The following is a 25,701-nucleotide window of genomic DNA, read 5'->3' on the forward strand; positions in this document are numbered from 1 at the left end:
AGATACAATTTTATAACATGATATAAAACATATATATATATTATCAAATGCTTTTAACCAAAAAAATTGGCAAAAATAACATATTTAAAGTACACTATATTTTTTTTTGAAAAGACGAAGTTGGGGTTGCATCACAAAATTAACATCTGCAAATAACATATGAGATTTTAGAAAAATATGTAACTTGGATTAGTGAATAGATATTCATTATGGGGTTTAAACATTTCATCATTTAAGCTTTCTTGACTTACTCGGAAATTTTATGATGGCAGATGTTGCATTTGGACAACCTCATTGTAGCGGCATAGCATTAAAACTGTTTATAAAATTTTGTATATTCGCATTTAATATATGATATCGATATGTTTAAATGGTCTCCATAATTTAGTCAACGATATATTGACGTTAAAACTTTTAAAATTATGTTTTCATGGGATATGAATATGGAATGAACTCTTTTATAGATAAAAGGTTAGAAGATTGTCGACAATATTATTATGACACTAGACAATATATGTTATATATAGATTAGTAAAATAAATACGGCATTTATATAGATTTATCTTTTAATCTTCAAATTATATATTTATTCAATGATTCTTATTGATAAAAAATTTGAATAAAATCCCACGTAAAATCGCAAATAGGTATAACAAAGAAATATTATCTTCAAAAATATATATGTTGTATATCACTGAGTAAAATAAGTTTAGTATTTATATAGGTTTATACTCAAAAGTAGAATGATTATATTTGAGCTCAACAATTTCTATTGATAAGAAATATTTTAAATTAAAATCACGCGCGTGCGCGGGTACAAATTCTAGTATATATATAAAAAAACATGAATTACTTTTAAAAAAATTGTAATGTTAATTAAACAACATTGTTTTGATGTATATTGAAAATATGTTCTTTATTTACAAGAATAAAGATTGACTTTTTGACAAAAAAGTAACATACGTAACCGATTTTGCCATTATAATATATGTTGAATGATTCTATTTATGCATATTTTGATGCACAAGTTTAACCTTACTCTAAGCGATTGGTGATGCACAAGTCTTTGAAACCTAGCTGCATTGCATTTTTTCAAGTTGGGGTAAATTTTTAGAGGAATTTTTTTGCAAGAAAGACCGTAACTCTATAGAAAATGGTAATTATAGAATATTACTTTTCTTTTGTTAACATGTAAATTACATATGGTATTAAAGTTTCCATTTACGAGATAGTAATAACTAATATATAACACAATGAACTTGTATCAACCATAGTAGCATTCGTGAAGGACACGGATCACCTCGGTTTATGCCGTCACCTGTTAAGCATAACTCTCTCTGACTCTTTTTTTTTGTATCACATCTCTATCATTACTCTGAAGATTCTATCACATGAGTGTACATGCTTTTCCGACCTCTTCGATGAGAAAAACTAGATCCGCTTAAGTGTATAGAGAGATACTGTTTCTGTTTCCTTGAGGAAAAGGAAATTGTTGAGTTTGCCTTTTTCCTTGGAAGGTTTTCCTGTTTGTTTATTTGAGAGTTTAACTACTGTTTTGGTTTTTTTATAAACAGGACGTCATAACCCTCCCTATATTGTATATATCAATAATCTCTTTTTCATCAAGAATGTCAAGAAAAAAAGCAACGCTGCTCGAGTATATTGGAATCGCTGCACCACGATTGCGTAGAGCTTATCCTAGAGAGACTTGATGTGGATTCTCTGATGAGATTCAAGGCTGTATCGAAACAGTGGAAATCAACGATCGACTCTCCATTCTTCCAACGAAGACAGTTAACACATGGTCAGCAATCAAGAGGTAATCCAGATGTTCTCATGGTCTCTTTATATCCTGATGATGATGAAGGTATTGATCACCCGATTGTAGAATCTCTAAGAACACTGGTGTTGGGTTCATCATCATCGGTCAGTATCCCTACTCCTTGGGATGCCGATAACACCCGATTCTTTGTTCCCTATAATAGCTGTGACGGTCTCGTTTGTCTCTACCATCGCACAAAATCCGGTTTTGTGGTCAACCCAACCATTAGATGGTATCGCCCTCTCCCTCTCTGTAAGCTACAACAACTCATGTTCGACTTAGGATTTAGTTTCTACGACCTTGATTACGTGGTCCCTAGTCTTGGTTTCGGTAAAGACAAAATCACGGGCACATACAAGCCCGTTTGGCTGTACAACTCTTCAGACAAGGCTACTGCCTGCGAGGTTTTCGACTTTAGCACCAACTCTTGGAGGTATGTTTCTCCCGCTTCTCCTTATCGGATTTTTGGTTGCCCCGACCCTGTCTATGTAGATGGCTCGCTTCATTGGTTCACCGAGTGCGAGGCCGAGGAGGAACCCAAAATTCTATCCTTTGATCTTCACACCGAAGCCTTTCAAGTCGTCTGTAAAGCTCCCTTTGCCGATGTTGATGATTTAGATATCGCTATCTGCGACCTCGACAACCGCTTGTGCGTTTCGGAGAGGAAGTGGCCCAACCAAGTGATATGGTCTTTCAATTCAGCCAATAAGACATGGCACAAAATGTGTTCCATTGATCTGGCTACAACTTCTCAATGGTTTGGTAGATTCACACACGTGCTCTTGCCACTAGCACTTTTGGATGGGAAGAAGAAGTTGTTGTTTTACTGTCGTGAGCGAAGAGAAGCACTGGTGGAACTTGATCTCCAAACCAATACATATGATGTTGTTTTTCATGATTTCTCCATCGGTGATCCTGTTTGTTATTTCCAGAGTTTAATCTCTATTTCTTAAATCTTTCTTGTTTCCACCGTTTGATATCTTTTTTCATATAACACTCTGTGATAATATTAATGGTGTAATCTTTTTGCTTCTTTCATCAACCGTTTCTCTATCCAAGTTTGCTCTGCAAGTCTTACAAAAATATATGGATTTTATGATCCACAACCGTTTAGAATTCAAAATCCCATACGTAGGAGACAATTACAAAACCTAAGAGGCTTGTGAGAAGCATATCCTTCTCTATTCTCAAGGTACTCATTTCAAAGATCACTTGCCTCAAATATAGTTCATCATCAGTCTTGGGAAATTTCTTAATCAAGCAGCGCAAACTCATCATAATTCCATTAGGCACCCTTCTTTCCCTGTCCTTTTTGGAGGAATTTGAGGTCTCGGTGATGGTCCTGAAGCAGCCCTAGGCTTCTCTCTTTTGGAGGTGAAGTTTCCAGTCCACTTTCCCAATTTTGATGAAGCAGGAGAGGAGCCTCTGCTACAGGTTTTGCCTTGTCTTCTTTCTCCTCTGGTTTACTCTTCTCTGTTCATCAACCTGAGTTGCAGCTCCACTAGGTTTGAGAAGCCAATCATCTTTTATAAGCCTTTCCGGAATCCACCTCATAGCCTTTGAGCACAAATATTGGGAACCTACAAATCAAGGAAATATCAATAAGGGTGATGGAAACAAGTAATATGACATTCTTCCTACAAAATTCATATACTACGTACCTACCTACAAATCCATTAAGAGTGAAGACCAATTGTGAACCCCTCCCCCTTGCGACAAGTGAAGTCTGTAATCAGTGTTTTAAGTTGCTTTATAAGTGCAGACAAATGCAGTAAACACAATATTGTGATTTGAGCAAAAGAAGATCTAACCAAAAAACCATTGAAATAATTCAACAACTTTTTACTGCGTTAGTTTATTATTTGACCATCTCACAAAAGACAGGTTCATATAAGCTAATAAGAACACCAAAAGACTCATATACAAAAACCAAAATTGTGTTACAAGCACCAAAAACAAAAAAAGAAGAAGCCGATTCATATAAACTGCAGGCCCATGCTTAACCCTTATCTAACCGCCCCATCGATATATATATTCTATATTTATTCAAATCAGGAATTTTCGTTAGTTAGGTTTTTGAATGATGAAGAATGCTACAAGGAAGCAGGCTAGGGCTGTAACACGGGTGTTTTGGGACATCAATCTGTGTCCGGTTCCCTCTGGCTTTAGTCCTCGTCGGGTCCGTCCCTGTATCAAACGGTTTTTGGAGAAATATGGATACTATGGTCCTCTCACCATCATCGCTGCTGGCGTACTAACAGACGTCCCTGTTAACATCCTTAGAGAAGTCTTTTCCAGTGGAATCTCTCTTACTAACGTCCCCTATGGTTTAATTAACCTCCTCCCTTATGCCTCCCTTTCGATACAATAAATATGCATTATATACATATGAGAGAGTCTTAAGAATTTTTATTCTTTTCTCAGGTTCCTCAGACACGGCGGAGCTTGTTTTTGCGTTTACATATGAGGATCCAGCTCTAGCTAATATAATGGTCATATCCGATCCCAATTTCTTCCCTGATATTTCTGGCTACCTACAATTGATGGGACACAACCTTCTTCACCCGTGTCCCTATGATTCTCTTCAAAGCCTTCTTCAGAAAGGTGTGTATGTTTGTCCTCTCTCTCACAGTGTTGTCCAACTAACCAGTAAATTAATCTGTTGCTGAACTGGCTACTTTTATTCTTCTCCCCCCACCTATAGATTCGGGTAGACGTGAGGAGAAAACAGAAACAGGTGTATCTGCCTGCTGGAATTGCTGGTTATGCTGCCGTGATCCTCCTGGCCATGACTTTGAAAATTTCGCCACGCATCTCTATGATGAAGAACATCAGCAGCTGGTAATCAAGCATCCTAACCAAATCACTTTTTTTTTTTTCATTGTCCTCTTCAACTATATTTAGTTTCTTACGTTTCCCTTTCACACTCCTACCTAGTTTTGACCCCATGCATGGTGCATTTGTGTTTTTTTCAAGCAGATGTTGGACCTACCACCTAACGATAATGATGTTACGCGTCCCGTTTATTTTCATCGAACTCTCATGGTGAGGAAGCAACCAAAGTCATGTTATAATATCTTTTGAGATTTCTTAAATTTTGATTCGTTTACCTAAACTTATCTGCTTGCAAACCTCTTTCCCTTTCTCACTTGGATGTGCATTTTGTTATCAATCAGGCGTGGGACTGGTTGCCTCTTACAAGAGCTAAAAGATCAGAGGCTCTAACATTGGTCTTTTGGGACATCAATACGTGTCCGGTTCCCCCTTCCTGTGATGCTCGTCTGGTTGGTCCGCGCATTAAACGATTTCTGGAGAAGAAAGGCTGCTTTGGTCCTCTCACCATCATTGCAGTTGGCTTATTAACCGACCTCCCTATTGACATCCTGAGGAGAGTCTATTCCAGTGGAATCTTTCTTACCAACGTCCCTCACGGTATCTTCTCATCCTTGTGGCGCCTTTCTACACTAATTGATTTTTTTTTTCTCTTGATGAATAGAGAGAGTCTTAGTTCTTTAGTTTCTGAAACAGGTTCTCAAACAGATTCCACAGACACTGAGCGTCTCATTTCTGAGTTTATCGCTATGTATCCACATCCAGCTAACATAATGGTCATATCCGATTCAAAAATTCATTCTTCTTATAAATCCTATCTAGAAAAGATGGGATACAACCTTCTTCAATATGATTCTCTTGAAAGATTTCTTCCGGCAGGTGTGTGTGTGTGTTTTGTCCTCTCATAGTGTTGTTGAAAATAACCAACAGCTCTGTTTACTGAACTGCCTACTCCTTTTTTTTTTTCCTACAGATTCAGGGGGACTTAAGGAGTATAAGTGCTGTGAAACGGGTGAATCTGCCTACTGGTTTTGCTCATTATGCCAAAGCGGTGTTGCTAACAAAGGCTTTGATAATTTCACCATGCATCTCTCTAGTGGACAACACCAACAGGAGGTAATCAAGAATCCTAACCAAACCGGACAAACTTATTGTATCAATAATACACTTTGATCACTGTCAGTCTATACATGAGTCAGACAACCTCTTACCACAAGTAGTTTAGTTTCCCCTTTCTTAGTTCTAGTTTCGTTTGCCTATATTTTGACCATTGGATGTGCATTTTGGTTTTCAAGCAGTTGTTGGACCTGTTGCCTACTCCACCAAGTAAAGGTCCTGAGAAAAACCTTGAGGCTGTAACATCGGTCTTTTGGGACATCAATAGGTGTCCGGTTCCCACTGGCTATGATCCTCGTCTGGTCGGTCCGAGTATCAAACGGTTTTTGAAGAATAGTGGCTACTCTGGTCCTCTCACCATCACTGCTGCTGGCGTACTACAAGACGTCCCTAATGACATCCTGCGAGGAGTCTATGCCGGTGGAATCTCTCTAGATAACAGTAAAGTCATCTACAGTTAATATCTTCTCATCCTTGTGCATTTCTACTGTAATGGATATTTGACCTTGAATTGAGAGTAGAGAGAGAGTCTCAAGTCTTTTCTGTTTCTGAAACAGGACCCTCAAACATTGAAGATAGTGTTTTACGTTATACCTTTAGTAATCCACCTCCAGCTAATATAATGGTCATATCCGATCCGGAAGTCTTCCCGTGTATTGCTCACTACCTAGAATTCAAGGGATACAGCTTTCTTTCTGAGTCTTCTATTCATCATCTGGCAGGTGTGTATTTGTCCCCATCTCACAGTGTTGTTGACATATATAACCAGCAAATCTGATGTTGAACTGGTCTACCTTTTAATATTTTTTTTCCACAGATTCAGCAGGGGCACTTGAGGAGGATAATAAGTGCAGTGAAACGGGTACTGAATCTGCCAGCTGGATGTGCTCTGTTTGCTGCGAAGATGTTGAAGAGAAAGGCTTTGAAGAATTCATTACGCATCTCTCTAGTAGAGCACATCAACGGAAGGTAATGAAACATCTTACTAGCCAAACCGGAAGGACTTATTGTATCAATAGATTTTTGTCATTGTCTTAACTACTAGTATATTTTTCTTGAGTCAGAACAAAGCTCTAACCCATAAGTAGTTTCCCTTACTCACTTTGTAGTTTTGTTTGCTTGTAATTTTGACCCCCTTGTGCATTTTGTTTTTTCAAACAGATGTTGGACTTCTTGCCTATAAATGCTCGGTTTTCTCGTCAGGAGGATGCTTCCTACCATGGTGGCGAATCAAGCAAAGGCAAGTTTTAATATCTGATTAACGTACGTTTGGGGATATCTCTAGAATCTTGGGAGTTTTCTTATGAATATGAAAAATTAATAACACTGTAGGGAACGTGAACAAGAGGAAGAGGAAGAATTACAAGAATTACTGAATAAGAAGTCCCCCTTGGTGTTGTTCTTCTCTCTAAGGACGGTGTCGGTGAATGGTTTGTTCTACAAGTTAGTACGTAGCTGCAAATGTTTGGTTAACTTGTGAAGACCATCGGAAGTTACCAATCTCATGTAGTCTCAGTGTTTCTTTATAAAGTGAGAAAAGAAGTAGCCAGACAAAAATGCAGTTTTCCAAAGTTTAAACACAACATTGTGATTTGAGCAAAAGAAGACCAAACCAAAAAAAAACCATTGAAATAATTCAAAGAACTTTTCACTACGTTAAATCTTTTGAAAAATAACAAACATGCATTGTGTAATGCCCCCTCCTTGGGCTCTTTCAGCTCAACGTTGTATTGTGTCAACTTCGTCTTCTTCTTCCTTGGCAAAAAATTTCGACTTAAGACCATCAAAACGTCTACGTTTCGTTTTCATAGAGGAAACATCAACACAAATCAAAGAGAAGCACGTGGAAACTAAAAGTCAAACTTGACACGTCATCTCTCTCACTACTCATATATCCAAAACGACAACGTTTTAAATTAGAAATCCGTAAACTAAAAATCTCATCGTCGTCGTGGTCTTCTTTGTCAGCAGAGAGAAAGCTCTCCGGCGATGAGTTTACACAAACTGAGACTCGCCGCGGCGGTTCCCTTAACCATCTCCACATTCTCTTCTCGCCTCTTCCTCAAGCCATTTCCCAATACCTTAACCCTAGGTTTGTTTTCCCGCCGTCTTCAACAACATAAGCCTCTCTTAGTCAGAGCCTTCTCCGCTTCCGCCACCGTACAAGATATTCCGGCCACTCAGACCACCGTCTCCTCCGGTACTACAGTTTTCGCTCTCTTACCTTTTTTCAAAATTTTTACATTGGTTTTTGAATGTGTCTGAAAGCTCCTCGTTTTTGGTAGTAGCGAGGCCTCAGTGGAAGGCGTCGATTGATTTCAAATGGATAAGGGATAATAAGGAAGCAGTCGAAATCAACATCAAGAACAGGAACTCTAATGCTAATTTGGATGTTGTGCTTGAGCTTTACGAGAACATGGTCAATCTCCAAAAGGTTATATATCTTATCTTCTACTCTGCTCTCTCATTGAACCTGTTAGCAGTTAGCTCAATTCGGATTTTGGATTCTTAGTAATAGAAACATGTAAAGTCAGCTACTTTGAGGAAGAACTTATTTGTTATTACCTAGTAAACATGTAAAGTTAGCTACTTTGAGGATTGAACCTGTTTAGCAATCAGCTCAATTTCTAATTTGGGATTCTTAGTAATAGAAACATGTAAAGGCAGCTACTTTGAGGAAGAACTTATTTGTTAGTTTCTGGATGGGATAATCATGGAGTGTTGGTGACAAAGACTAGTTTTAGTCTCTGGCTAGATTTGAGAGATTTTTGAATTGAATTGTTTTTTTTCTTTTCTTTTTTTATCGTCTCGGTTCAGCTAATGAACGATTGCAGATAGCAGGAAGTTGAGAGGCTTCGTGAGGAAAGAAACAATGTTGCAAAGAAGATGAAAGGGAAGCTGGAGCCGTCTGAACGTGAGAGACTAGTAGAAGAAGGTAAATATGAGGAATCCATTTTGTTTGTCAGTCTTGTCTTTTTTGCTAAGAGATAATAAAGCAATTTCGTCTTCAGGTAAAAGTCTCAAGGAAAGTCTTGTGTCTATGGAAGAAGACCTCGTGAAGCTTAAAGATGAGCTGCAACATGTAGCACAGTCTATACCCAATATGACTCACCCTGATGTTCCTGTTGGAGGAGAGGATTCATCGGCAATTAGAAAGGAGGTAGTTAGTTTGTTCATAACTCCCTCACCTGTTGCATTGACTACGGCCATTTTGCTGTGACAGGTCTTTCTAAACACATTCATAATTTTTTTTGTAGGTTGGTTGTCCACGTGAGTTTCATTTTCAAATCAAGGACCATCTTCAGCTTGGGAAGGATCTTGATCTTATTGATTTTGACTCTGCTGCAGAGGTATACACTTTTTCTTATTCATAGATACCAAAGCATACTTATAGGTTGTTGGATCACCGTTGACATCAGCTATTGGGAAAAGATGTTTCGATCATATGAAAAATAAAGCATGAATTACTTTTAAAAAATTAGTAGAGTTCAGTTAAGTTGGTGAATGATTATCTCCTTCTATTACGCATTAGATTGATGACCAATTTTTTTGGTTTTCTGTTTTTTTTAACCAAGGAGATGAGCTGAAGTAACTTCCTTGTTATTTACACTCTTGCAGGTTAGTGGTTCAAAGTTTTTCTATTTGAAGAATGAAGCAGTTTTATTGGAGATGGCCCTTCTTAATTGGACATTATCACAAGTCATGAAGAAGGGTTATACGCCCCTAACGACCCCTGAAATCGTGAGATCTTCTATTGTTGAGAAATGCGGTTTTCAACCTCGTGGAGATAATACTCAGGTTTCGGCACTTGTTTGTTTACTCTGTTTGATAAGTAAACCTTTTTCTTTGTTGTTTTTTTGCCAATGATGTTTCTGTTCTTCTGGATAGGTTTATTCTATAGATGGAACTGACCAATGTCTCATTGGTACCGCTGAAATCCCCTTAGGAGGAATCCACATGGACTCTATTCTTCTTGAATCAGCATTACCTTTAAAATATATAGCATTCTCTCATTGCTTCCGTACTGAAGCGGGTGCAGCTGGTGCCGCCACCAAGTAAGTTAGACTAAAGTATTTCTTCCATGAAGCATGTGCATGTTCTTGGTTTTTTTCTATATACACAGAGGTACTTAAAACACCCGTACTTTCTCAATTCTTGCAGAGGTCTTTATCGCGTTCATCAGTTCAGCAAAGCAGAGATGTTCGTCATATGCCGACCTGAAGATAGTGAATTCTTTCACCACGAACTCATTCAGATTGAAGAGGATTTGTTCACCTCTCTAGGATTGCACTTCAAGTAAGAAACTACATTTTGAACCCGATCTTTTCTCACCACAGTTTTTGTCTTCCGGAAATCTAACTTTATTTTTGCAGAACACTGGATATGGCCACAGCGGATTTAGGCGCTCCTGCTTACCGTAAGTTTGATATTGAAGCATGGATGCCTGGTTTTGGACGTTTTGGCGAGGTAATTAAACAAACTCTTATGTCGGACCACTAGCTTCAAATCTTAGTTTCGCCTCTGAGTTTGCTGTTCTAACTTATGAACTAGATATCAAGCGCATCGAACTGCACAGATTACCAAAGCCGGAGACTGGGAATACGATACCGCCCATCTGAACCACTTCAGACGGGTCCTAAGAAAGGCAAAGCAAACCTTCCAGCTACTAAGTTTGTGCACACTCTAAACGCAACGGCGTGTGCGGTCCCGAGGATGATGGTGTGTTTGTTGGAGAATAACCAGCAAGAAGATGGATCCGTGGTGATCCCTGAGCCTCTTAGGCCTTTCATGGGAGGCATCGAACTCATCAAACCGAAGCTCAAGTAGTTTTGATGATTAGCTCTTCGCAATTTCTTACTGTTATTCCTCTTGTACTTGAGGTTTGTTCATCATACAGTTCACAGGCACTGAGTTTTGTTGTGTTCTTTTTCATTACATGTAACTCATAACACACCATTTATATCATTATTTAACCGATCTTAAAACTTCAAAATTCTGTGTTTTTTTGTTGACGAATTCGGAAAACAATCAGTAGTATTTACTATTTAGCCATGTGAATAAATTAATAGGGACAAAATTATTGGATTCTAGTGACGATGATTGAGTTAAAAAGTTAATTGATTGAAAAAAGTTGAACTAGAAAATTGTAGGGCTTTACCCCGAAGGGAGCCCTTCCAGAAATTCTCGAGGGACCAAGACAAGCTTGGAACCCAGGAGGGGGTTTGGAAATAGTTTTCAACCAGCAATAGACGCGCCTCAGTTAAGACTTCAGTGGCTGCGTCATTGCCCCAAGCGCAAAGATGCTTTTCATTCAACGAAACCCTCTTTCTTTTATACTCGAACGAACCCATCAAGTTGACTCCTCTTTCCGATGTGGGACACCGTACCTAGAGCAAAATAAACATAAGCTCTCGTAACATTAATATTATGCCGACATATTAGGTTAGTTTATTATTGTTTAGAATATATGAAGATTAAGACTTATAATGGTAGGGGCTGCGCGGACGCAAACCCCCCTGCCACAAATAATGACGTAGGCTCTTCCTCATGGGAAGACCTTAAGCTAAGCACCCCTCCTTAATGTGCAATGGAGGTCACTAGCCTAGGCCACTCGTCTTCTTGATCACGAGTTGACCCCGTCCAGGTAAGTAATTTGCTCGTTCCAGGTACGCCTCTATTTATACACCTGCAATCCCAGTCATTGTTTCTAAACCAAGCGATGTGGGATATTATTACTTAGACAGCGTGCCGTTTTATGCTCCTCATCTTTAACAACGTGCTGGTCTCTCACAAGCTTAAAACGGTATGAGTTTTCTTTTGTGTTATCCACTCTAGGACAGTAGAACTCTAGGCTGTTAGGAACAAAGTTGAAGCATTTTCGTTCAGAGATAAATGAAGAATCAAAACAAAGAGAATAACACCACACTTCCATGGATCAAACTCGATTTTATAATGAAACAGTCGCCTCAATGTCAAATCTTTCACAAAACATCCAATAAGAACATATCATTCTCTTGCCAATTGAGATCACAGTGAGCACTGAGCACAACAAAAAAACTTATACTAATTGGCTAAAATCCTGTAGAAACAACAAAACCGGTTGGTTCTCTGCATTTACATGACTGGACACCCGGTAACTTATGCCCGTGTGTCGGTACTCTAATAAAACAACCAACAGATGCGCTGACAAAACCATGAATTCAAGTGAAGGGATAAAAGTTTGAGAAGAGCAAGCTGCCAAGAAGTATATAGGCTGCACAATATGACCATATCAAGTATCCCCATTTACTATGTTTTGGAGATGCAATCAGATACGATGCAAACCAGTAAAGAGGTGGGCTTGCTGACAAGAACCGTGTTGCAACCTGTAATAACCACAAAACACACGTGAGGACAGTCTCAGTAAAACCTTCGTCTCATCTAAAATTCTGTCTATTATATTTCTGTTTATGCCATTGAGGATTTGTAACCTGAACGTGCATGATGAAGAACGCCGTGGTTGCCATTAAACCCAAGTGCACGATAAATGGGAAGACATCAGCTGAAAAGTATCCCGATTTTTCTGGAGAGCTGGATTCTGCAGCCACTCTGGTCACAGTCACATCCTTCTTACTGCTAGGTTTCCGCTGCCTAATGTCACGGTTTCCTACACAGGAAAATAGAGAGGATCCATCAACGTTTTAAGTTTGGAACTATTATATAACATAACGAAGAAAATGGTACCTTCATTTGTTGAAGTTTTAACACTTGGTTCAAGAGCATCCTTCAAAGAATAAAGCCTTGCAGCAGATCTCTTTTCTTTATCTGTAGCTTGAAACCCCAATGAAATGAAGAGCTCAGGTCGAGACTTCATGTAACTCATAATTGAACACACAGCTAAAGAGAGAATTGGGGTTGCGAGAAGAAAGTTTGGGAGCTGTTTAAACTGAAAGTATTTAAGGAAACCTACGCCCCTGTCAGAAAATAAAGGTTCAAAATATAAGAAAGAAAACTTGCAAGAACGAGAAATGGTTGTTGTTCAAAGTAGTTACCAATAATGACTCTGAATGAAGTTGTACAGCAAAGGTATCCTTCCTTTACACCAAGGCCTCATTTCATCAAGCGTGTGTCCATGACAAATGTTATAGTATCCATATGCTTGAAACGCGACAAAAGGAAGACAAATGCAAACGCATCTAAGAAGTCCAGCCACCAAAACCTGCATAGTCAACTGGGTAGCGAGACATATCATTATGGCTACCAATACCTTTAAAGAGTTGACAGCAAGTTAAACAGATGGGCTTTAAATCATTCAGAGATTACATGATTAACCAAGCAGCTTCAATTTGAGAGATACTAAATCAAGAAACTCATCCATTGCAACCTTAAACTTAGGAAATAGAATGATCCAGACTAAGCATGCTACAAACAAAGTCTCAATGTTTGAATTGCAGTGATAATTTCTCAAACTTTGAAATATGCATAACTTACATAAATGCGCCTTTTATGATATAAAGCTTCATATGCTCGATGCATAGTCTGGAAACAGATATAACCAGCATTAAGAACTCCATTGGACCTTGCACAGCCAGAAAGTGCAAACCAGAGAACGGCTACATTGCTGGCACCAGATAACAAGTGATACACACCTCCAATAGAAAAAAGAGCATACAGACTTTCTGAATATCTGCAAGTCACAAAGAAACAGTTTGGTCTTCAGCTACCAGTTACACCACTCTAATAAGATTGAACACTTTCACTTTCAGTGAATGAAACTTAAGAGAGATCATTACATTGACGAATAAAATATGGAGGCCGGATTGAAACAGAAGATAATTGAAGCTCTGAATGATGCCTCAGTGTCCTTCAAGATAATAACTGAAACCCTGTTAGCAACGACTGGTGTAAGACACTTCTAAATCGAGTTGATTGCCACTTATACACAAAATGTTAAGCTTGTAGAGCTCAAAAGACTCATGACTTAGACTTAATTACAGACATAAAGTTTATGTGTATGATGAAGGTCAAAGAAGTACCTGAATAAATAGATAGAAGCAAATACGAAGGCTAAGTTGCTGACAGTGTAACCAGACAACACCATCACAGCTCGAAGACCAATCAATGGAACTAAAGGAGCAAAAACTGAATCCATAAAAAAAAAAGAATCAGAAACTACGGAAGTGATACTCAACAGAGACAAGGAATCAAGTGGGTAGATCTAAATTCAAAAACCTGTACGAGAGAGAAGCGAGATGAAGAAAGGAAGAAGAGGCAAGAAGGCGTAAGTCTGCTCATACTCATACCCACCACACTCGGTGATTCTGAGAAAATACACACTGTCCCAAACGACGCTGTTTTCAAGTGATCTCGAAACTGCATTGGCTACTTGAAACGGAGAGGAATCTTCTTTGTGATTCAAGCAAGGAGGATTGAGTGCAGCGGATGTATCGTAAGGTTGGAGTAAGCTCCTCCACAGAAGAGTTAAGAACAGAACGAGAAGTCTTGAGAAGATGGCGTACTTGATCAAGATGCTTTCTTTCCTTGACTTTGATTCCATGGCTTTTGCCATCGATTCACGAGCTCGTATTCGAGATCAAAAAGACGAATCAAACTGAATAAACAAAGTTAACATTTTCGATTTCTCTATCTGAGGGAGATAGATTGGTTTACAGATGCTTCTCGATGGCAGAACAAAGAAAGCTGACGATTTGTGATTTTGAGCAGAGAAGAGAAGGGAACTGAAGAAGAAGAGAGGGGAAGGCTCGTCGTCGCCGTCGGAGAAGAAGGTCGGATTTGATCGAGTTTCGAAACCTTCTAACTCATTTAGAGTGTTTCGATTTAATTCATGAACCGGCCGGTTCAATTAGAAGGGCCAGTTTCAAAACGCCAAACGCGCCACGTCATCAAGACATGTCAAACAAAACGCGTCACGAAGCCAATCACGTGAGGCCAGGGTAACGCAGAACGTAGATCGTCATAAATTGTATTTTGAACGACAAAAACAAAATAAATAAATTATAAATAATTGATCCCAATTGATAAACCCTTTAATTAAAAAAAAAAGAACAAATTTAGTTCTCTCTTTCCTTGGATCATCGTCTTCCTCTCTTTGGTTCTCAGATCTTTGAAACGAGAAGAACCAATTTTGAATGCTCGTATAAGGTTTGTTTAAGTGTAATCTTCCGTTATATATGTACATAGCATGTAGAATTCGTTCAATTTTGCTTATTTTTATGAGATTTGCTTCCGTTTGGGATCGGAGCTATACAACGTTCTGAATATGTGTAGCTCTTGGATCAATTTTGTTCTAAGATCTTTGATGTCTCGTTCGAATTTGATCTTTCTCTTAATTTTCGATGTATAATTTGTCAAACATAGATTCGAATGCGGAAAAGTTTTGATGAAATTTTTGGATTTGAGTTTCACTGAAGCTTTTGATGTGTTTGTTTGGAATTGAGTAGATGATATAATATCTTTGGTGGTGAATTTTGTCACAATGTGTGGAATTTGGAATGTTGTATGTTCTCTGCTAGAACCTGAGTCTTAGACATATGTGGTTCAGTTACCTTGCCTTTACATCTTCTTCAGATAGGTTTTTGTTGAATTTAGTGAGTTACATGACTCATATTCTTGTTTTGAAAATTGCAGTGAATTTGTTATTATTGGAAAAGGAATAAGGCGAAGATGGTGAAAATGACTTTGATAGCTCGTGTTACTGACGGGTTGCCTCTAGCAGAGGGGCTCGATGATGGACGCGACTTACCTGATTCTGATATGTATAAGCAACAGGTCAAGGCTTTGTTTAAGAATCTTTCCAGAGGTCAAAATGACGCTTCCAGAATGTCTGTTGAAACTGGCCCCTATATTTTCCAGTATCCTTTTCATCTGCCTTTTTTTTTTCCCTCATTACTGATTAGTTCGTTTTCTGCTTGCAAAAGTTTGTTGATGTTGATTGATAGATATAGATATAAGTCCCGCTTTAAAGAATTTTTGTAGGTAACGTACCTCATTAGAACTATGTTTATAACAATAAGGATTGCAGATAGTTTACTTAGATTCACACTTTTGACAGCCTCATAGATTTGCATCAGTTTCTGGATTATGGCACGTTTCAATCCTCTTACATTATGTTTAAAATCTTCTTTTTCATATTTGTATGCTTTTAACTTGGAACTATGATGAAAGAAAGAACCAAATGTCTATGCTTCCTTGACCAGAAAATTTTAGTTACATCATAGAAGGACGTGTTTGCTACTTGACAATGTGTGACCGCTCTTACCCAAAGAAACTCGCTTTCCAATACCTGGAAGATCTCAAGAATGAATTTGAACGTGTCAATGGACCTAACATTGAAACAGCTGCTCGGCCTTATGCCTTTATTAAATTTGGTATGTGTAGTGTCGATTTTCTTCTGTATTCATTCAGTATCTTGAAAACTTACCTTCCTGGTTTCAGTCTTTTACCCCCTTTGCTTTTTTTTTGTAGATACATTCATACAGAAAACCAAGAAACTGTACCAAGACACTCGTACGCAACGAAATATTTCTAAGTTGAATGATGAACTCTATGAGGTTCATCAAATAATGACGCGGAATGTGCAAGAAGTCTTGGGTGTTGGTGAAAAGCTGGACCGTAAGTTCCATCAATTACTTGTCCTATGATCATGAAATTAAGCTTTTAGAATACGGAGAAATGGAACCACTAATTTATGATATTCAGCTGGACAATATGCTTACCATGTACCATTTCCTCTTCTTGTTTTTCTTAATGCAGAGGTGAGCGAGATGTCGAGCAGGTTAACATTAGAATCTCGTGAATATGCTGATAAGGCTAAAGATTTGAACCGTCAGGTAAGTTTGATTGTTTATACCTTTCAGTACACAATGCAATATTGATGACACGGTTATGAGATACTCTCATTCCTTGTGATCATGATTTCTTATAGATCAGATAGTTTGCATATGGTTCTGAAACATTTAATTTGGTTAACCAGGCTTTGATCCGGAAATGGGCACCAGTTGCAATTGTACTCGGTGTAGTTTTCCTCCTATTCTGGGTCAAGACCAAGCTATGGTAAAAAGGAGGGAACCTAAAGGCTATTTCTCGAAATTAGCAGACTTTCTCCAGACATATATCGACCTCCCGACCTTGGACTCAAATCTCAGATTGCGGCACCAAAATATCTTCTTTCTTTCAAAGAGAAACTTTGACACATTTTGTACTTCTGTAGTATGCAAATTTTATGAGACTGGGTCATATAATCATCCATTATACTCTTAAAAACCTTCATTGTCATTTTCTCAGGCTTCTTTAAAATTGAATTAGAACCATAATTAAACAAAAATAGATTGTGTTTGAATTTCATAAATCTATGTTTCTAACAGAATCTACAACAGTTTAAACAGGCTACTTTATCGTCTATGTGACCGCAAGTGTCTCTTGAAATCTTGCGGACCTGCCAAATCTAATGAAGAAGTGTTCTTCAACTCATCTGAAAGCTGCAATGCTCTCTGAAAATCTCCAGACTTCTTCAGGCAATCGATTAATGCTCGGTAGACATAAACTGATGGTCGAATCTGTCTCTGTTTCATCTCATCAAAAAGCCTCAATGATTCCTTTATGTTCCCTGACCGACCCAAACTGTCTATCACCGCAGTGTAACTAAGCAAATCCGGCTCTATACCTAACTGAACCATTTCGTTGTATATCACCAAACACATATCAAATCTACAAGCTTTCCTCATCCCGTTTAGCACCGTGTTGTATGTAATGATGTTTGCAGATACATTGAAATCTTCCTTCATCGTTGACAGTACACCCATCATCTCATTCACTAAGCCAGCTCGTCCCAAGATATCCAAAACCGAGTTGTATGTGATCACATCAGGCTTACATTCCCACTCTCTCATCTTCTCAAGTATCATAAGAACCTTATCGATCTGTCTAGTTTCAGCGAATGAAAGGACAGTTCTGTTCATTACTATCAACCTACATGGAAGAGAAGACTCTGATATCTCTTTGAGAAGACTCATCAAATGCGTGCAGTCATCCGTGTCAATGAATGCTCTAGCTAGGTTGAGATAACAATCTGAACTCAATGGTTCCTTACCAGGCGAAACCAAAAGCTCCCTGAAGATTCTACAAGAAAGCTTGATATCGTTCAGCTCAACCGCTGCTTCAAGAAGGTTCTTGAAAACTGAAAATGGCAAGCTTATGTTCTTGTCTTGTAAAGACTGCAACAAGTCATATGCTGCAGTGACATTCCCATCTCTTGTATACTTCTCAACAAGATTCATGTAGTCGATTTTGCTTATGATCTTCGAACCACTTTCACTGTGGTTAACCATCTTCTTCACGAGTTCTTCTTCTTCTCCTGTGTTTATGGAGGAGTGCATACCTGAGAACGAGCAGCTCCTGCTTAAGTCAACTGGAGCTAACACCATATGCTTCTGCAAAATACACAAAGTAATCATAATTTGCAATAACAGAAGAAGAAGCTAAACAATGTGAATCGAATTCGTCAATTTATCAATCAGACTCGGAAGAACAACAATGTTTTGCAATTTCATATCTTTATCGAATCAAAACGTTTGTAGAAGCAGTAACAATCAAAAGAGTGAATCATCGAAATATCAAATCGAACAAAAACATAAATCACGAAAATGATTGGGGCATTTTTGTAGTATCCATACCATAGAAGTAAATGAACCTCCTCCATAGACAGAGATTCTCTTAACGATCGACCACTTCATCATCTTCCTCTCTCTGTAGCTTTCTCCAGAGAGCTTGTTAAACAATTTCAGGTTTTGATTTTTTTTTATTAATCGAATTGTTTTTCGGGTTAACATTGCGCATTAATAAATATTAAGCTACATTGTAAATAATCTTAAACTAAAGGGACTGATTAGAGAAATCATGAAAATATCGAAAGCGAAAATGTAATTGACAGCTTAATTAATTTCCTCGCGACTTCAACTTCGCTTCTTCGTATTTTCCGACGAGAAAAGTTTCTCAAATTGAATTGTTTTGATTTATCTCCTCCGAGAGATTTTCAAAACCCTAGACGATCACATTCCTTACGACGATGGAGCAATTACTCTTTGCGGTTGTACTCTTCGAGGTTGTTGTGATTGTGGCGCTTTCGTTCAAGACTCCGATTCGAAAGCTGTTGATCATGAGCTTGGATCGTGCGAAGCGTGGACGTGGACCTGTGGTGATTCAGACTGTTTCGGTGACGGTTATTGTGCTTTTTGTGGCGAGTGTGTACAATATGATGGCGATCCAGAAGCGTTGGATCGAGGATGGTGCTGTGAACCCTACAGATGAGGTTATAATGGCTAAGCATCTCCTTGAATCGACTCTTATGGGTAAGCTCGTCGCTTCTCTTCTTAGATCCGGTTTTCTCTAACTAGTCTGAACCAAGATTACTGTATTTGTCTAGTACTGAATTGGAGATCCATATGTTGTTTTAGAAACTCTTAATGTTTGTGATCATTGTGCTGGATCTTACTCGTGTCTAACATAGGTTGATGCTTGTCTCTGGAGTTTGCTTAAAGTGTTTGTTTAGCTCTTTAATGTTCGATTAGATTGATGATACTCGTATCTGGAGTTGCTAGAGTATCGGTTGGTTTATCAAATTGGCTTCTCTTGTTTCAGTTCAAGCCTTGGCTGCTTTGGTAAATTTTGGTTGCTAGTGTGATTGTTTAGCTCGAACTACTGCTTTGATTAAACCTTGTTCATTCAAATTTGCTCTGGAGGGATCCATATAGTCCATATATCATTAATGTTATATGAACTTAGCTTTTCCAGTTTCAGTTTGGTTTCTTATGTGCGTTGGTGTTTTCTTCCAGGTGGTTTTCTATTCCTTGGACTAATGATAGACAGGCTACATCATTACATGAGGGAACTACGCATAAGAAGGAAGACTATGGAAGTTATAAAGAAGGAAGGAGCATTACTAGAAGGTGTAAAGGCCAGAGGTTTAGATGAAATTAAGAACTTGAAAGAAGAGATAATGTCGCTTCGGAAAAGGCAAGAGCAGCTGAACTCTGAGCTTGAAGCAAGGTCTAAAGAAATCCGTACCCAGAAAACCAGTGCTGTTGCTCTGCAAAAGCAATCTGAAGGGTTCCTTATCGAGTTTAACCGGTTGCTTGAGGAAAACCAGGGTCTTCGAGACCAATTGCACACTGTGGATTCGAAACTTTCGCGTTCAAGCAGCAAAAAGAATACTTGAGAGACTCTACTCCAGGATTTTAGATCTCTGTGTGATGCTGCCATTTGAATATATTTGTTTGCATCTTGCTAACGGGGAAGATGATGGGGAAAGATCAGAGAATACAAAACAAAGATAGGTTTGCTTTATTATTTGAGTGTTAGCTAATGTAGAAATGCTCAATTCTTCTACTAGGAAAATGTAACTTGGTTTGTAACTGGTTCATTTTGCAACAAAAACTATTCGAATTGGTTCTTCTTTCCTACCATGTAGATAGATATACAGTTCGCCGCAAAGTTCATTAAGACTGAGCAATTCTCATTTCAACACTAACCCGCTGACAATTCTAGAATGTTCATGCTATAACGTTGTGTTTTTTTCGAATCATCTGATACGTATGAAAATATTACTAAGCATAAACAAAGGAGGCAGGCTTTTTATTAAAGTTTTCACCATCGAACTTACTTAGCAGAAGGTATTTACAAAGCCAATGCCTTCAAAACTACAAAGGCCTTTTTTTTCGTTAGGAAACCATTAAAGATAAAGGACCTGCGCCACCATTTCTACCACGACTCAAAGTCTTCAACTCCAGGAAACATACAAACAACACTTTAAGACACAGATTGTTCATACTAAAACCATACCCGAAACCAACCCAACCCGTGTTTACGCTGCCTCTGCAAACCCGACCTGTTCGTTACCAAAGTCAAACACGGTGTGGTATTTGCCCATGAACACATCTCCCAAGATCCTGTCACATTATTACCACCGTACTTGAGGTTAGAAAACGGAAGCAATGAATAAGAAGTTGTACAGTGTAATAAAGTCAAGGGTTTACCAGAGAGGTCCACGAGGTGGAGCAACATCGAGTGCAATAAACCCACTGATGCATTGTGCCGCAGGTCCCTCGCCAACTTTCAGAACATACTGCTCGCACAATACAAGTAACAACAGATTAGTATATGGAGATGATGTTCACTAAATAATATGAACCTTTTCCTAAACTGTTCAACACCCTACCTCCTCTGGAGCAAGATCAAAGACTTTGCCTCCTATGGTGAGTGAAACAGTGGGCAGTGTTGAGAGTTGTGTACAGTCCACTGCAGACTCTCCCATTGGGCTTGGAAGGCGTTCACAAAGCTGTTAAGATAACCCACAGAAGTCATTCACTAATCAGGACAACAACAATAACTATTGTTTGCCAGAAGTGTTAAAATGGACACTCATTGGTTACCTCGTTAATGTAGTTCAATATGCGCTCTTGAGTCATGTTCTGCCTCAACTGGCTCTGTATCCACACAACTGCCATCTCACATGCGGAACATGCAGCATCTCCAACACCATTGGACAATTTGGCGTTTTCTTTGTCCACCACCGACTCAATGCCCATACTAAAGGATTGAAATAAACATTACCAAATATCAGTAGATCAGAAGGAAAAAAAAAGTCTTCCAAGATGAAGATCTTGATTAATTGCAATGTCTAAAGATTAGAACTTCTCTATAACATTAATGAGACGAGTGGAACATTACCTGACACCACGGGTGCCATCGAAAGTACACAGACCAATCTGCGAGCAGATTTTCTTCGGTTGGGTCTGCAACGCGCAAGGGAGATGGATGGTAAGTAAAAATAATTTTCACAATATTTGATTTGTCAAACAGATTTTATTAGCTAGTCAAGCACACTAACCTCAGACAAAAGTAAATCCAAAATGGTCTGCCCATATTGATCCACAACAGTCTTGCACTGCTGGCTTACAACTCCAGCCGCACCAATAGCATGGTTTATCATGGTGATAACAGTCTACACAGAGAAAAACAAAAATAAGTATCACTACAAATACTATTTAACTAACCATAATTCTATAAAGCTAAAGCCACTTCGTTCTTGCTTACCGTTGGACCTGCAAGCAAAGATGTACCAGAATCTGCTATCGCAGAACAGCCACTTTCACAGAACCCTGTATAACAGCAACTCAAACTTTAGAACCAGCTGTCACCAGCAAACATAAATAGCTAAACCTTTTTGAATTTGTTAAGAAAAACAATATATGTTATTAAGAACGAAGAATTCAAAATTACACATACCAGTGGGAGCGCCGCCAATGAGAACATCACCCATGTCAAACTATAACAAAATACATGTATAGCTTGAGTTAGACAATCACTGGAAAACATAATGAAAAACCCACACAAGAAAGTGATGTATAACAAACCTGCCAGTAACCCTTTTGTGTCACAGGAACATATGTATGTTGCCCCTTGAAATGATTTGGATCAACACCTCCAAATACAAGTTCACCACCTTCTTCCTCCTCTGCGTTACGGTTTAGCCAAAATGAAAAAACTGGTTCCTTGATAAGGCCTTGTTTAAGCATGTTGTACCTGTATAAAAAATAGACATTTTGGCATTAGATTAACACTAAAGGAATGTAGTAAATTCAAACCAACCAAAAGAAGAAAGTGCAAGCATACCAAACAGGAGCAGCATTTCCAACAGAGATCTCTTTGAATCCAAGACCAAGGATTCCATCAAATTTAGCTACAACAAATGTAATACCAGGCTCCTTGGTTGCCTCGATAAACTCCTGATGAGATAGAAAAAATGTTAAGAAGGAAGGTCAACGATGAAGGACAAATGCAAAGTAAGAGTGCTGAGTAGGGTATAGGATAGATAGTTTACCTGATCCTTGACAACTAAATCGCCAACGGTGACAGCATCATTACTAAAGAAACCAGAAATAGCACCAGTGCCATAATGTATTGCGGCAGATTTTCCTGCATCAAAAACCAGCGAGTTAGTTATAACTTCACAGCTCATATTATTAACAATGGTGACAAAGATCCTCTGCACATTAACATGAATTCTAGAGGCTACATTGACTGAAATGTAAATTATCTACCAACTGGGAAATCCAAGTGCAGAAAGTTTCAAATGAAGAAAGAACCAACCATTTTTCTCATATGTGCTTGAGCGTGAAGACTTGTATTTGGGATGCAAGAGACATGCAATCTATACAAGGGACAGAGCACAGTTAGTTTTCTCCTAAAAAGTAACATAATCACAGGTAACAATTATAGACCAAATGTTTGCTTACTGAGAAATAACATTTTGACGATGGCACCCAGAGGTTAGAGCTTCCAGTGTCGAAAACCACAGTGAACTTCTGAGGTGGAGTACCAATAGCGATCTCACCGTAGTACTGAGCATCTAAGTAGTTTTTCAGCACGACAACATCAGCATCTCCAGAATCTCCAAGATTGTAACCTCTCAGGAGCTTTCCTTGCTTGGAACCAGCATGTGCTGCAAGACGATTCTTGGGATCCAGCTTAAGCTTCTTCAGACCAACTCTGAAGGTCCCGTCATTGCGCTCAGAAAAGGCAGTGAAAAACAGCAGGAAGGACACAACGAGTGAAAGAGCAAGCGTTGTAGAGTATATTTTCATTTTACCTATTCATTGAACAACATAAAACAAAGAAAGTTAGAATAAAAGCAGAGGACATACAATACTTACACAAGTCAACTACAACTTCCCATATTTGAATGTTGGAAATATCCTAAAAATTGTAAAAGGTCTAAAGACTAAAAATAGACTTACTCGATCCTTCTCAAACAGATAAGGAAGGAGAATATTACACGCAACAAATTGTAAAAAAAAATACTAGTATTAGATTACTTGGTCTCCCTCAATCAGCCACGAAGCACTAGCGTGGAAGATATAAATATAGCAAAATCACAAATACCCTGATTACAACAAAAACCCTAGAAACATCATCCATCCCCAAAAAAAAGCTTAAACCATTTCAACCAGCATCAACACTCACATGCAGAAGAATAGCATAAAAGAAACTGAAGTATCGTAACAACAATCGATCAGGCCACAATAATAGCATACATATCCTTAATTTAATGGAAACACAAATCAATTACACAGTCCGATTACATAATCAACACCAACCTAATACATAACCACCGATGAAATGACAAGTGAAACCAAAATTAGCCACAAACAATACAAGAATCACGGAGAAAAGGAAAAATCTAAGCGAATCTACTAATCTGATGTTACAAAAATAGAACTATTCAGGAAAAAATCGGAAACAAAACCCTTACCTAACTGCTCAAAAGAAAAAAGAAAATGATCTATGAACAACAAAATTCACATAAGAGAATCGACGATAAAGAAATTGAAGAATCGATGAGGTTTTTTTAACATAAGAAGAGAGAGAGCTCACCAAAGCTAAGCACCAGATTCTTCAGAGAGATTGAGAGGATTGTTGAAGAAAACTAGAAAGAGGAGAAATGGTTTAACATTTATGGGGGTGACTGTGACGAAGAGGAAAAGAGGGATATGCTAAATTAACAGCGCTGTCTCCCCTAAATGACAATTACAGGTGGGACCCACTGTATAATCCCGTCAAAAGAAACAAAGTGAGATATTTCGTGTTGGCTAATCTTTCGTTTCAAACCGTTGGATTTGTTACGATGAACGGTTAGATTTTGTCGTTGACGAATGGATAGGAAGGCCGAACGTATCACGATGTTTTTTTATATTTAGCGAACAAATCAATCAGGTGTTTACGAAGTTAGAGTGGATTACGTGCTCTTTTGGTATCTCAACCGTCGGATTGAGATGATTTATATTGAACGGTTTCGATTTGAAGAGTACATGGTGGACCAATGTAATGTGATGTTTATATTGGGCCTATTGGAAGCCCAATAAGGTTTTGAAAAGATATAGAATCTATTTTCATGTGGGATATTCGGAACTGAAGATCCCATAAAATACGTATTAATGCGTGGCGCACCCATTCTCTCAAAATCATTCGATTTACCTATATACTCGCCTGCTCTTTCGCTAGTGTTTTTCACTTTGTTACAACAAAGTTATATCACGTACGTATTTATATGTACATGAGTACATCATTACTCTCACGTACGTATTTCACAAAAAAAAAAAAGATTTGACTATATGGACTTGTTGTGCCTATCAAAAATACTTTAAATTCACTAATGTTCAACTTCGACTACAAGATTATACAAAAAAAACAAAAAGAGGTCTAACTATTAAGTCATTAACTAGTTGGCGTAGCTATCTCTAGTTCCTGCGCAATAAGATAACCTTTTTATATAAATCGGATTGCATCTCAAGTAAAATGTTATTCTTCTTCGTCAGTGTAAGAACTGCTTCGCTAAGCTTCTCATTCTCCGCTTGTAATTTCGCCAACTGCAAACAAAAAAAAATTCAAATAGTTTACGTCAGATCAGGAAACCTATTCATATATACAAATTTTGAACTATATAGTCTTATATAGTAAATTAGTAATAAGAAAGTATATATTGGTTAGCCTATTGATCTACTTTGGATGTAAGTACTGATTACTGTTACCTGTAATTCTGCGTTAACCTCAAGTGAAGTTTGATTCTTCCGGGTTAGTGTAAGCGTTTCTTTAATAAGTTTTTCATTCTCCAATGTTAATTTCTTTAAATCCGTCATCTGAAGACCAAAAAAAAAAACATTAAATACTATTGAAAAAAGCAATCAATATTTTATGATCAAAGAAATTTTTGTTCTTACGTACTGAAATTACCTTATTGGTACGATCTTCCATCTTGGAGTTGCCGATATCACGGCCTAATCACGAATCCCTGCAGTGTGTTTATTTAAATCGATCTTCATATTATAAAAAAAAAATAAAAAAAATCCCTGATAATATACATGTAGAAATCTAGGAAA

The 25,701-nt window shown here is 38.1% G+C and overlaps 8 protein-coding genes, 2 non-coding genes and 1 pseudogene across 18 annotated transcripts; 5 read left to right on the plus strand and 6 right to left on the minus strand.

Annotated features, from left to right (window-relative positions):
* Nucleotides 1-1,618: 1,618 nt before the first annotated feature.
* On the plus strand, nt 1,619-2,860 carry LOC104759179 (F-box/LRR-repeat/kelch-repeat protein At1g09650 pseudogene; annotated as a pseudogene). Its single transcript, XR_015586520.1, has one exon. The product of XR_015586520.1 is annotated as an F-box/LRR-repeat/kelch-repeat protein At1g09650 pseudogene (transcript).
* Nucleotides 2,861-4,239: 1,379 nt separating this feature from the next.
* On the plus strand, nt 4,240-7,341 carry LOC104755442 (uncharacterized). Its single transcript, XM_087494610.1, has 11 exons — nt 4,240-4,426; nt 4,527-4,663; nt 4,802-4,867; nt 4,999-5,254; nt 5,351-5,533; nt 5,628-5,770; nt 5,953-6,226; nt 6,328-6,492; nt 6,588-6,739; nt 6,932-7,010; nt 7,103-7,341. The coding sequence occupies exons 1-11, from the start codon at nt 4,312-4,314 to the stop codon at nt 7,144-7,146; spliced, it is 1,614 nt and encodes a 537-aa protein (XP_087350736.1). The 5' UTR covers nt 4,240-4,311; the 3' UTR covers nt 7,147-7,341.
* A 347-nt stretch (nt 7,342-7,688) lies between these two features.
* Nucleotides 7,689-10,763, plus strand: LOC104755443 (serine--tRNA ligase, chloroplastic/mitochondrial). Of its 5 annotated transcripts, none has more exons than XM_087494611.1 (10): nt 7,689-7,970; nt 8,056-8,204; nt 8,605-8,705; nt 8,782-8,930; nt 9,028-9,120; nt 9,389-9,568; nt 9,659-9,825; nt 9,932-10,066; nt 10,144-10,237; nt 10,322-10,763. In XM_087494611.1, exons 3-10 carry the CDS (start codon nt 8,657-8,659, stop codon nt 10,595-10,597), a joined length of 1,143 nt encoding a protein of 380 aa, XP_087350737.1. In that variant the 5' UTR covers nt 7,689-7,970; nt 8,056-8,204; nt 8,605-8,656; the 3' UTR covers nt 10,598-10,763. The 5 variants fall into 5 exon arrangements, with proteins under 5 accessions (XP_087350737.1, XP_010476128.1, XP_019095357.1 ...); XM_010477826.3 differs by having other exon boundaries at nt 8,612-8,705; XM_019239812.2 differs by having other exon boundaries at nt 8,059-8,204.
* A 157-nt stretch (nt 10,764-10,920) lies between these two features.
* LOC147923331 (U4 spliceosomal RNA) lies at nt 10,921-11,072 on the minus strand. Its single transcript, XR_015588034.1, has one exon. It is a non-coding gene; the product is annotated as a U4 spliceosomal RNA (small nuclear RNA).
* A 188-nt stretch (nt 11,073-11,260) lies between these two features.
* LOC147923332 (U1 spliceosomal RNA) lies at nt 11,261-11,422 on the minus strand. The gene has a single exon (XR_015587863.1). It is a non-coding gene; the product is annotated as a U1 spliceosomal RNA (small nuclear RNA).
* A 279-nt stretch (nt 11,423-11,701) lies between these two features.
* On the minus strand, nt 11,702-14,601 carry LOC104755445 (uncharacterized). Of its 4 annotated transcripts, none has more exons than XM_010477828.3 (8): nt 13,982-14,601; nt 13,786-13,891; nt 13,543-13,635; nt 13,241-13,436; nt 12,802-12,980; nt 12,494-12,723; nt 12,241-12,416; nt 11,702-12,135 (listed from the first exon to the last, which is right to left on the minus strand). In XM_010477828.3, exons 1-8 carry the CDS (start codon nt 14,316-14,318, stop codon nt 11,971-11,973), a joined length of 1,482 nt encoding a protein of 493 aa, XP_010476130.1. In that variant the 5' UTR covers nt 14,319-14,601; the 3' UTR covers nt 11,702-11,970. The 4 variants fall into 4 exon arrangements, with proteins under 4 accessions (XP_010476130.1, XP_087350739.1, XP_087350738.1 ...); XM_087494613.1 differs by having other exon boundaries at nt 13,543-13,613; nt 13,982-14,584; XM_087494612.1 differs by having other exon boundaries at nt 12,802-12,968; nt 13,982-14,584.
* A 110-nt stretch (nt 14,602-14,711) lies between these two features.
* LOC104755446 (25.3 kDa vesicle transport protein SEC22-1) lies at nt 14,712-17,093 on the plus strand. The gene is made up of 6 exons (XM_010477829.3): nt 14,712-14,911; nt 15,398-15,621; nt 15,977-16,137; nt 16,235-16,381; nt 16,523-16,599; nt 16,743-17,093. The coding sequence occupies exons 2-6, from the start codon at nt 15,434-15,436 to the stop codon at nt 16,824-16,826; spliced, it is 657 nt and encodes a 218-aa protein (XP_010476131.1). The 5' UTR covers nt 14,712-14,911; nt 15,398-15,433; the 3' UTR covers nt 16,827-17,093.
* On the minus strand, nt 17,083-18,597 carry LOC104755447 (pentatricopeptide repeat-containing protein At1g11900-like). Its single transcript, XM_010477831.3, has 2 exons — nt 18,442-18,597; nt 17,083-18,198 (listed from the first exon to the last, which is right to left on the minus strand). The coding sequence occupies exons 1-2, from the start codon at nt 18,595-18,597 to the stop codon at nt 17,161-17,163; spliced, it is 1,194 nt and encodes a 397-aa protein (XP_010476133.2). The 3' UTR covers nt 17,083-17,160.
* A 236-nt stretch (nt 18,598-18,833) lies between these two features.
* LOC104755448 (uncharacterized) lies at nt 18,834-20,266 on the plus strand. The gene is made up of 2 exons (XM_010477832.3): nt 18,834-19,116; nt 19,600-20,266. Exons 1-2 carry the CDS (start codon nt 18,834-18,836, stop codon nt 19,980-19,982), a joined length of 666 nt encoding a protein of 221 aa, XP_010476134.1. The 3' UTR covers nt 19,983-20,266.
* Nucleotides 20,267-20,371: 105 nt separating this feature from the next.
* On the minus strand, nt 20,372-24,475 carry LOC104755449 (aspartic proteinase A1). Its single transcript, XM_010477833.3, has 14 exons — nt 24,200-24,475; nt 23,062-23,414; nt 22,916-22,976; nt 22,647-22,741; nt 22,439-22,551; nt 22,180-22,348; nt 22,052-22,091; nt 21,860-21,924; nt 21,654-21,767; nt 21,494-21,558; nt 21,196-21,352; nt 20,982-21,101; nt 20,800-20,888; nt 20,372-20,712 (listed from the first exon to the last, which is right to left on the minus strand). Exons 2-14 carry the CDS (start codon nt 23,407-23,409, stop codon nt 20,628-20,630), a joined length of 1,521 nt encoding a protein of 506 aa, XP_010476135.1. The 5' UTR covers nt 23,410-23,414; nt 24,200-24,475; the 3' UTR covers nt 20,372-20,627.
* A 537-nt stretch (nt 24,476-25,012) lies between these two features.
* LOC147923333 (uncharacterized) lies at nt 25,013-25,576 on the minus strand. The gene is made up of 3 exons (XM_087494602.1): nt 25,556-25,576; nt 25,354-25,461; nt 25,013-25,191 (listed from the first exon to the last, which is right to left on the minus strand). The coding sequence occupies exons 1-3, from the start codon at nt 25,574-25,576 to the stop codon at nt 25,063-25,065; spliced, it is 258 nt and encodes an 85-aa protein (XP_087350728.1). The 3' UTR covers nt 25,013-25,062.
* Between the last annotated feature and the right edge of the window lie 125 nt (nt 25,577-25,701).

This window comes from Camelina sativa, chromosome 17 (assembly GCF_030686135.1).
Source record: "Camelina sativa cultivar CO46 ecotype springtype chromosome 17, ASM3068613v1".
Taxonomy (NCBI): Eukaryota; Viridiplantae; Streptophyta; class Magnoliopsida; order Brassicales; family Brassicaceae; genus Camelina; species Camelina sativa.